Below are 11598 nucleotides of genomic sequence, written 5' to 3'. Positions count from 1 at the left end.
TTAACATCCAAGTACCTCGACGCTATGCTGTCTTTAAATAACAAGAATTTCATTGACCGCGTCAAATTTATATTCCCCCCCCCCCACACCCACCCACACCCACCCACTCCAAGCTTGACATCAAGTACACTACATTTTCCTCTACCACAGTCATTTTCCTTAATCTTTACACAGCATAATCGAAAGAGACCTCTTAAAACTCCGCTTCAATAAGTGTGACTATTTGATTTTCCGAATGTGATCTTTCCCTTTCTTGAGAGTAACATCATGGCTTTTCTACCGTTGCTGTTGATTCAGTAGGTATTCAAGAGTTTGTTGCAAATAGCATAACTTCAAAACTTCATGACTTCGTCATGATATCATAGATGTAGACTGCTGACGGACAGAGTTATAACACAGGTTGTTCACAGATGGAGCTTAATGAAGACTATTGACAAGTTTTACTGGTCGTCATATGATCTAATTGGGAAATATGCAGTTTTTGTGTGATATGAAGGTCGATGTTGTTCACTATGCTCCTTAGTGTGTTTTTTTTTTTTTTTTGTCATTACCAATTTCTCGCTTTGTGGACGTAACATATTTGACCTATATGCAATACAGAAGACACCTTGTCTCATTTATATTGTATTTTTCAAGGGTTTTCATGCCTATTTTTTTTCGAACAATTTTCTTTTTACGAATAAATATATATTTTTCGAACAAATATATTTTTTTTATTGAACATATTTATTTTTATTTAATATTTTTATTTAACATACATATTTTTTTATTTCAATTTTTTTTATTGAACATGTATTTTTGCACATATATTTACAATTATTGAACACAAGTATAAAATATTGCGCACATTTTTGCAAATATTGAATACAAATATAAAATTTTGCACATATATTTACAATTATTGAATACAAATATAAATTTATTTAAGACAACTTCGTCAGAACTGCAGATTATCTTTCGAAAATTGAATGGTACAATTCCATTGTGAATGAGTTAGCAGTGACAATGTCTGAAGTTTATTGCAAGATTTTCGACCCAGCAAAATACTAAGGACTTTTCTCATTTCTTGTCATAACATCATGACGTCATTTAGAACTATTTCTTACATCACAAAACAGCAAAATGAAGCAGGTTTAATCAATTATGGTTGATTAAATGTTAAAGTAAAAGATTATAAGATAAGTTACACACACGTTTGAGGTGGGGAAAGGGTTATCATGTAGCACCTGATTAGTAATATGGTAAAATATAAAGGTGTAACAATGCTAATATATATATTCACAATCTATAACATTAATCTTCCTCTGTCACTAACTTAACAGTCCACGTATCCGCCATAGTTATGCCGTCAACTGTTTTTTTCCTGATGTTATTTAAAGTTTCTTGACATATTTCTATCACTTTGATACCTGCTGTGATGTAGCAGCTCGAAGCTTCGCCTTCTCACATACTCTACAGTATCTGTTTTTATTACGAAGTTGCGTCTTACAGAATTCGTCGACTGGGAACAGACGAAGGCAGCCGATACATTTGGTGGAAGCATCGGGAAATTCAAAGGAATCATCCTCTGGAACGATATCTAGTGGCAGGAATGCATTCATCTCAAATATTCCATATGCTCTCGTTGGCAAGCAACGAAAAATATCAGCGTAACGACGTGACGCAACGCGAAGACGAGGCATATGTCTTCCGTCGCCTTTCAGCTTCTTATACAAGATGAACAACCCTGATGTGTCAACACAGCAGTAATTCTTCAAGTTTTGGGAAAATGGTCTTGTTTTCCACACATGACTGTCACCTACCACCTGTCTGAGACATCTTTTTTTAGCTTCAATCATTGCTTGGTCTTTTACGTATACTTCGATGCATCGAAGGACTCCGTTCATCAATTGCACCTCGTCAGTCCTTGAGGACCGTCTGGACCCTTCTTCCCGTTCTGGTGTTCTTCGGTTCCTATGCATGACTTCCAGCAGTTGAAGATCCAGCACGCCAGATAGTTCAACATTTAACTGATGACGGAGATTATCAGCATCACGTCGGCAATCAAACATGAGTTTGTCCTTTGCTTTGTCTTCAAGTATAGCGCGAAGACCATCGTCAAAAACTTGTTTGCCCAATTTAAGAACGTCGAAAATGAAAGCTTTGGTTGAAGTAGCAACAGTGATGACGGTCAATTCACCCGATCTTCCTCCCCCTAACTTGAATCCCTTGCAATCGACCGCCAATAACTCATGCCTCCTTATTTCTGTTAGTGCGCTGGCTACATCTGTCAGGTCCTCAACAACAACGTAGTTGTAATCTTGTGGTTTGCGAGCCATTTGTGAGCTAAAAACAAATGAAAAGGTTTGAAAATTATATGTTTTCTCCTCAGCTTCTTCAGTAATGAGGCGCCATACCATTGTGGCTGCCCTTATTTCATTAATGAACAATCCTGATCCAATTGGTCAAACGTTTCATTGTTATGAAAAGTGTAAATTGCGAAGAATGCCTGTTTTAATTCACTCAGTCACGGTATTTATAACTAGGGCTTTCTAAATTTGGATTGTGTTTACAATTAAAATTATTTCTGTGACTCGATGTGTCATAAATCATTGGCACTGTAAATATTGCAGCAGAGGAAGGACAAGCTAGAGACAATAATGATTTCTTCAAATTTGTCGCTTTATATTACTGCGCAATTTAACATTATCTCACCTATTTAATTCTGTAATTTTTGTTGGACTGATAAAATACAATTCATCTTTACTTCTTGCTTTAGTAAACAACACTTGTCGGAATAAAATATCTCTGGCAACTGCTTTACTAAAGCAGTTGTTTTGTCACGCATTCCCATGGCCCATATCAGCCATTTCGGCAAACGCCTGTTGTATGGAGGTAGATAACGGTCGGTAAGTCCCTCTCAGATATTTAAATCTAGAGGATATAAACTGGCTGAGACAACGGCTACTTAGACTGATGATGATGTGTGTACACGTTTGCATGTACTATCTTTTTATATTGTTTTGTTAACATGGCTAGTCAATGTAAGCGCATCTTTAGCTCACCATGATGATCACTGGAGCTATCATGTTGTACTCATGTCATTCGGAATCACGGTAGTTTAGTGGTTGGACGCCGGACTCGTGACCGAAGGGTTGCGGGTACGAGTCACGGCACGGCACTGTATTGTATCTCTGAGTAATCTAATTTACTTTGCCTGTTCAAGTCTATTCAGCTGTATGTACATGAGGTGAAAAACTATGGATCCTCATCCAATTAGATTAACAGATTTTTAAGAACAAATTGTATAGATGCTCAACATATATACAACGAGTACCGTATAATTTAATGGTAAATATTTCATTTAACTTAAAATAGAAACATTTCTTGCTATTGCAAGTTTGCACATTATGATACACATGTTTAAAGTAAGTTTATAGTAATGTTGTTGAGGAGTAGAAATTATATTTTATGGAAGGTTTATTGGTGAGATACTAATTTGATAATTTAGTGTATATTAATGTGTATAAACTGTAGCTTAGATATACATCCCAGATTGTTTGTTTGTTTGTTTGTTTGTTTAGACTGCACTGTTTGTTTAATATACGCCATCAACTCATTTATCAACAATGTTCATTGCAAAGTGTCAAGGACGCGAGCACTGAACAAATTTATCACTGAAGAAGACTAGCACAATAACCCTTTACCGGATACATTTCGCAGTGAAGAAAACTTAGTACTATCTGATCGGGATTTCCCGTAAAAATCAATGTGGATTAAAATAAGGCGTTCAATGACACGAGCCAATGTTTGATTCGATGGTCTGTCAATGTTAAATTAGTATCGTTTGTGCCAAACCCTTACATGTTTACTCTATGTTCTGAATACGGATGCTTTTTCGCCGGCATGACAGTTTAAAATCGTTTAGGAACCTATCGAATGCATCTCAAAATAGACGCTGTTTTATACGCATCACTTGTTTTACAACAAAACAGCAAATCAACATTATCTTGTATATGCCATCATTCATGATGGATATCTCACCTCAAGCTATAAAATGTATTACGCATTTGATATTGGAAACAACACACGCGTGAAATTATATCTAATAAACTTGAATTACTTCCCACTGAAAGGTAAACTTTGTTACTAAACGTTTGTTTCCAGATTGGTAAGTACAGATTCGTATAGCACAACCATTGATTGTTTATGTATGGCGTTCCGATGACTAGTACGATGTGTCATCCATACCAGACGAATGACCGGTAAAGCGTGAATACACAATAGGTGTAAAATATTTGCAATATAATCGCTGTCGATTCGGATACGCTATATAAGCGTGTGCACACTTCTTTGTTATACTTGCACAACATGACGATCGATTCGACTACCGTTTGTTAAATATATATTATCGAAGTTGTGCGAGAGTCCATGAGCCCCTCATCTCGTTTCAGATATTGATCTTATAGCCTAATACCTTCACAGTTCCGTCATTTTTCTCCTTATTTATTCCTCACATGTGAATTTGATGTTATTCGTGGACTCAATGGTATTGATATCGGTGCATAAAACCTTCTGTGACCCTTGACCTTTGACGGTTCGGTATTATGCATCGTCAACGATATGAAATCGGGAAAAACGCGAGATGAACCGACAGAATACAGATTCCACATTATCATAAAAGATGCATAAATATTTGCTTTTCTTGACATTCGCCGCTGATTTGAAACGTCGTTGCCAAAAAAAAAACTGAGTCATAAGTACACGTATATACAATGTACGATTTCACCTTCCGGTTTTTTTTTCCAAAGTGTATGATATTTTTTTTTATGATAGTTTTCCTAACTTTCGTTTTCAATCCATTTTGATGAAATTCGACACAAAATATCTAAATAACATGTAGACAAACATACTTATAAAAACATAACTAATAATGGTTCTGAGTAGGTCTCAAACTGTTTGCAAAAATATATAAAACAGTAGCAAAAAATTGAAATCAGGAAAACTTTTTGAAAAGGAGTTTAAAGGAATCTATAGTGGTAAAATGACTTACTGTAAAAGAATTTTGGCAGTTTACTGCAGTGCCAACATGGTGCAATAATTTAATCTTGCTTATAACAAGCATTTTCATTGGCTTAAAAATTATGTTATCAACCCATAACGTCGCCGTTTGTAACGTAGCTTTTGATTGGCTGATACATCAGCGCAATAATTTCGAAGAGAAAAGAGTCCATCAATAAAAATGGATTGCCACTGGGATTGTGTAAAGTAGATTAAATTATAAGGATTAACTTGAATATATTTTTCATGTTATGGAGCTATAACACAAAAAACTGGAGTGTACTCTCATCATAAACCGCTTCCCGGTTTATTTAGAGTACACTCCGTTTTCGTGTGCTATCTCCATAACGTGAAAAATATATTCAAGTTAACCCTTCAATAGCGATATTTATGGTTTACAGAGGGGGGAAAAACACACTGTACTTTAAATCCAACCGATGAAGCTTTGAGAGAACGCATTGATTTACTAGGAGTATTCTAAATTAACATACCTGTTCGTCGGTTGTTATACTCTGCCAGCTCTAGATAGTAAATGCGACTACTGTAAATTATGCAGTGACAATTGTTCTCTGACGTCAGCAATCTACATTGTACCTCAGCTTTCAGGAATTCCTCATATCTTAAAATAGACGATTCGCTTTACACCAAAGCTTACTTTCACTTTCAGTTGTAGATACCTGATCTACTAAGAGTTGTGTCCCTTTTCACTTATGAAGAAACTTGGTGAAACGTAAACCCTTTTCAGTCCTTTATTTTCTATAGACACCGTGTACGTGTTTCTATAATCACGGATTTGACATTTTTTTTGAACCAATATAAAAATTAGCTAAAGAATATAAAATCACCCTTGAATTAATGATATTTTTGCTTTAATTTTTGTAGATTCTGTTTTCTTGATAAGACTTAATTAAAAATAATGCTGAGATTATTTCATATGATGATAAAAAGCCAAAATAGACAGTAAAGTACGAAATGGACTAAAATCATTTTCTTTACACAAGTATCTTAATACCAACATTCCGTATTTATAAACATCTACCAAAATAAACATTTGGTAATTTTAAAAACGTTGAAATTGGCATTTAATTAAACAAGGAAGTTTTAGATGTAGATATATATAATTAAAAAGATTAAATGTCAATGGGAAGTAGGTAAGTATAGAAATAATAAGATATAACGATCGACTTGAAAATTAGCAGGTTCATCCTTTACGAGGTTTTGCATGTTATATTTAAAAGGAAAACGTCATGACGTCACCATCACATGTCATCAAACTACAATATCAACGAGACATCACAATGTACAAAAAAATACTGGAGCACCTAGCGCAAACTTTTCTTCTGCCCTGTTGGAACTAAGTTTTAATATCTGATGAATTATCCTCTTTCCATTCTCTTAAAAGGGAGTCGGTTGAATGAAATCGATATTAAAAATGCATTAAATCGATCACCGGCACATTCATGAATATGTTTACTTACATGTAAATTTCGTAATGATTAAGTTTTAGTTTGTTGTCTATCAACAAAATTATTGCATACATTACGTTTTTATTTAAAATCAAATAAGCAATCAAAGTAAATTTTAAACCATTCTTGAATATGCCAGAATTACATTCGATAATCATAGGACATATATCACACATTAGTGTCCTACGCTTGGATACTTCTGGTGTTATACAGGAATTATTAAAATAAAACTTAGATAATTATGTGCCTTTGTAGCCTTAAAATACAGATCAATTGTAATCGTATTACTAATCGTTGATCTAAAACATCTGAGAAAGGTAAAGACGTCTCACTACACGCCATCCCGCTATAACAAACAAATTGAAAGGTGTAAAGATTTCAATAAGATTTAAAACTAATTTCAATCCTATCAAGAGGCCATATAAAAAAACAAACATAAAGGAATGTGACAGTCACATCAATATTAGCATAGATAAATAATTTATAAAACATAATACATGGCTTAAATTATGATAGAATAGAGAAAGTAAATACTACTCAGATAATATATTTCTACAAAATAACGATTGTATATGTGTCTTAAAGGTATGATACTTATTTAAAACTGCAACGCACCCATATTTAAAACCTACACATACATGTATCGTAAAAAGCTTAATATTGAACAATATCATTTCATAATTTACTACACATAATTGTAACTTTATCACAGTAGATGCGTGGGAAGGCAACCACAATCGTTTTAATAGAATATCTAGGTATCGTTTTGTTAGCAAAGTCATAATCAATTAACAACTTTATTAAAGTACCAGTTGCTAAGTGACTTTATATGATTTACTCATAATTTAAAACAGTTCATTATATGCATAGACGACGATTCGCAACTATGTACTTGATTGCTGTGGTGAAGTTGTCAACTACTTTGTACCATTGTATCTTTGTATCGGTCTTTTTTAGGATCATATGATATATTTTAAAATATTTCCCAACAGAACAATCTGGACAGTTCACTGTATGTAAGTCGCCTACATCGTCACTACCAATCATCATCACCGTAGTCGTCACCAAAATTGTCACTATAGTTATCACTATACTGAAGACCATAGTAGCCATTGGTCTGCCATTCTTCGTCAGATGAGTAGTAGAGTGGGGGTGAATGGTTGAACTCGTCTCGTGCCCAGTTATCTTCCCTATTTTTCTGTACGTCGGCTTGTAGCTTCACCTTCTTACACACTCGACACTTTTGTTGTCCCTTGCGAAGTTGTGTCTTGCTGAATTCGTGTCTCGGAAACAGCCGATTACAGCCAACGCATTTGGTCGAAGCAAATGGAAAACTCATAGATCCTTCATCTGGAATAATATATAATGGAAGGAGAGCATGATTCTCGAACATTCCGTTTGTTCTTACAGGCATGGAACGGAAGTAATCAGCGTATCGCTCTGACGCGACTCGAAGACGCGGTAAGGCATCATCATTATCACCTTTCAGTTTCTCAAACAGACTAAACAACCCGGATGTATCAACATTGCAGTAACTCTTCAACGAGTCAGATAAAGGTCTGGTCTGCCATACATTCTCGTCATCTTGTAATAATCTTACGCCTCTCTTCTTTTCATCAATCATTTTCTTATCATCAATATAGAGCTCTACGCACCGCAGGAATCCATAAACACTTTCTACCTCATCGGTTTGTGTGCTTCCAAGAGACCCGGATGTAGCAGACGCTGAGGCAGATGGTGACTTCGTCCTGTGCATCACTTCTAGAAGTTGCAGATCCAACACCCCAGACAGACGAACTTTAAACTGATGCTGTAGACTATCGGCATCACCTCGACAGTCGAACATGAGCTTCTTCTTGGTTTTATCTTCAAGAATATCACGAAGGCCATCATCAAAAACCTGCTTTCCCAATTTCAGAATGTCAAAGATGTAAGACTTGATTGGGGTAGCTACTGTAAGAACAGTCAAGTCTCCAGCCCTGCCTAGATTTATCCCCTCGCAGTCTATTGCCAATAAAGCGTGGCTCCTTATTTCAGTAAGCGCATCAGCAACATCTGCCAGCTCTTCCACAACTGTGTATTCGTCATCTGGTGTCTTGCACGCCATTTTTTAACTGTAATATATAAAATCAATCACAAATATAGCATTATGTTTGTAATAAAGTTAGAACAGTTATGCCTAAACTTCACCAATGAGACCGTGCTAGTGATTAAGAAGGCTTACAACACATTATAAATCTGATAATGTAGAGTTTATATCTATCGTAAATCATTAGTGCGAGCCTTGTATAATTCAGCATGAAAAAAATAAAAATGTTGTGTCTATTTTGTTAATTCAGCTCAAAGACCTATAAGGTTTCATGCTTTCATTTCCCCCTATTTAGTGAAGGGAAGGAGGGGGTATATAGCAATGACTTTGTCAGTTAGTTCGTCCGTGTGCGCGACCGTCAATAGTAAAAAGCTCGTGTACAAAATATTCATGAATCTTTAAACCAATTTAGCTCATATTTACATCATACTATGGTCATCAATCGAGTATCGGTCATAGGCAAAAGATCAGAGGTCACGGACAAAGGTCTCACTTTACCATTTTTTAAGTAAAAAGCTTATCACGAGATATCTAAACAACCCATTCAACCAATTTAGTTTATATCTACACTACAGTATGGTAACATCTAGTTCTATACCTGATTAGATTTTGGTGGCCATCGGTAAAGGGTAAAAGGTCAAAGGCAAAGTGTCTGTCCATGGTAGAAAGATTTTGTAGAAGATGTCTAATGAGCCCCAAAACACATTCAGCTTATGTTTACACCATAGCATGGACGTTTCGAGTTCTACACATGGTTAGATTTTAGTTGTCATCGGTCAAATGTGAGCGATTAAAGGTCAAGCGCAAAGGTCATACTTGGCCACCTTTTAAGTTAAAAGGCTGGTGTACACAAACGAATCCACTCATTACAAACCATGTCTCGTTCTGATGTACACTACACTATGCAACGATACAATCAAGTAAAAAGAACTACGTGTATCTTCATAAAACTCTTGATATCTTTTTAATGTGGGGTAGAATCTTTTAACAGCTGTAAACTCTAAAATACGAACATCTTACAGATTTTTAATGTCAATTGCTAGCTCAGAAATGCTCTGTAGCACTATGATATCTTTGTGTTGAATTATTCACATTCTGACTATTTTTTTCTGATTTATTCTTTTAATATATTGTACTCAAATATAAGAATAAACATTATGTATATTTTACCTGAATGCCTATGCTCTGTTTCTAGTACTTCTGCGAACTGCACACTACTTTCGGTTTCGAAATGTGAATTTTCATAAATAGAAGTAGGTTTACCGGTTATGACGTAATTGTGTAATCATTCTTCATGGAACACGGCCTGCTTTCGGTTTTTGTTTAAAAAGCGGTTTAAGAGGCACAATTACATCACATGATAAAACATGAAGTTTTGTAAGTTGAGGTACATAATAATGTTCTATTTCAGGAGAATTATTACAGTTTTTTTTGTGTCAGTTGTCCTGAGATGTGGTTGAACTAAATATCGTGCACATACCCATGTCCAAGTACTGACATGTTTAAAGTGTTAACTCATAAACAAACAGAAACCACATTCAAATGAGAGCGCTAATATGAAATGTGGGGCGTTTCCTAGTCTTAACACAGCTTCAATTATTTATCTTTTACCTACCTTGTCAGTCCGCGTGTCCGCCTCAAAGTCACAAATATCACAAGAGGTCTTTGTCGCGAGCATGCGCTCTACTTCAGCCCAACTTCCTGATGTGTGTTTTCATTTACATACACAGGGTCGCAAAGGTAGTTTAAATATCGATCGGTGAAACGGTAGCTATCATGTATTTCGTTATCTCTCCCCTGATTATGTATACGTGTATGCTATGATTTACTTGTATTATTGTTGCGCCTATGAGTCGTATGGCTCTTGGCTAATAAAGAATCTAAAGAATGTATGTTAACTACTAGAAATTAGGGTTGGACTGCCGTTCTGACTTAGCTGGACCACGTCAGTTTCAATAAATGCGGTTAAGACGGTTAAGTAAGGAAAGTGCGATCTATCAAAGGGCTTATATATTGTCCGGTATTGGATCTGTTATTTTTCCACTGCATGTGAACAATTGCGTCTTCTAAAACAAAAGATTGGAGATATTCGATCACAAATATATAAATAAATGGAAAATAACGGAGATATTTGGGCCGTTGTCGTTTAAACGGTTCAACAGGTTGGACCACAGTTGTTCGTTCATCAAATGGCACAGTGGCCTGTTAGCTAATTACGTGAATCTGTTATTTACTCATGCCTGTGTGCTAACGACAAAATATACATTATCGCAGCCATGATAGAAGTATATATTTCGTGCAATGATATCTGTAAAATGTGATTATATTGAAGAGAAGGTGAAGAAAGGGGCATTGAGCATAATTTTGCCTTCATCAACATATAAATGCAATAGAATGAGTATTTATGTTTCAGATCAGATGGCTGTCAGATGCTTTTAGTTCTTTTTCTTTTCGTCTTAGACCTTGGACCGTATTCAAAAATATTCTCATGCTCAAAACTCTTTGAGTTTGTGTTTCAGCCCGGTTTTTTTATTCCTATGATTAAGTTATGATTATAAACATTGTATCAGTGATTTTGAAGACATTTTGACAGACTTTTAGCCGAGTACCTTTTCAATGTTTAGACTTGGCTTTTTGACCGTGTCACGTGATATAGACTTCTATGTACATGTAGGTTTTAAGAAAGTTGGCTAGAGCACAGAGTCCAAGCTTTTAAACACGATAATGGTTTCGTGGATACCAAACCGGGTAAAACAAAACCTTGAGACGAAATGGCGACACGGACAGGAGTATTATCCCCAAGAATTGGTTTTCATACGACAGAAGAAACATGCAAGTATCAAGCAGATTCATAACTGCATTCTGTGAAGAAGTAAAGCTCTATGATTCTGACAAGCTTGCAGGCAACTTAGCATCAAACGGCATTTTGTTAAGAGTTTTTAAATCCATACTTCTGTAACGGCTAAGGTATATGAGGGGAAGATACTGACTTAGCGGTATAAC

At 35.5% G+C, this 11598-nt stretch overlaps 1 protein-coding gene across 1 annotated transcript; it reads right to left on the bottom strand.

The window, feature by feature from the left end:
• Positions 1–852: 852 nt before the first annotated feature.
• LOC110465234 (piRNA biogenesis protein EXD1-like) lies at positions 853–10405 on the bottom strand. The gene is made up of 3 exons (XM_021520928.1): positions 10211–10405; positions 5532–8620; positions 853–2325 (listed from the first exon to the last, which is right to left on the bottom strand). Exon 2 carries the CDS (start codon positions 8611–8613, stop codon positions 7543–7545), a length of 1071 nt encoding a protein of 356 aa, XP_021376603.1. The 5' UTR covers positions 8614–8620; positions 10211–10405; the 3' UTR covers positions 853–2325; positions 5532–7542.
• Positions 10406–11598: the final 1193 nt, after the last annotated feature.

Source organism: Mizuhopecten yessoensis, unplaced genomic scaffold, assembly GCF_002113885.1.
Source record: "Mizuhopecten yessoensis strain PY_sf001 unplaced genomic scaffold, ASM211388v2 scaffold11065_2, whole genome shotgun sequence".
NCBI classification, from domain to species: domain Eukaryota; kingdom Metazoa; phylum Mollusca; class Bivalvia; order Pectinida; family Pectinidae; genus Mizuhopecten; species Mizuhopecten yessoensis.
This window is presented reverse-complemented; position numbering and strand designations above follow the sequence as displayed.

Excerpts from the sequence above, each read along its gene's own strand:
- LOC110465234 (XM_021520928.1), bottom strand. The coding sequence starts at position 8,613 with ATGGCGTGCAAGACACCAGATGACGAATACACAGTTGTGGAAGAGCTG.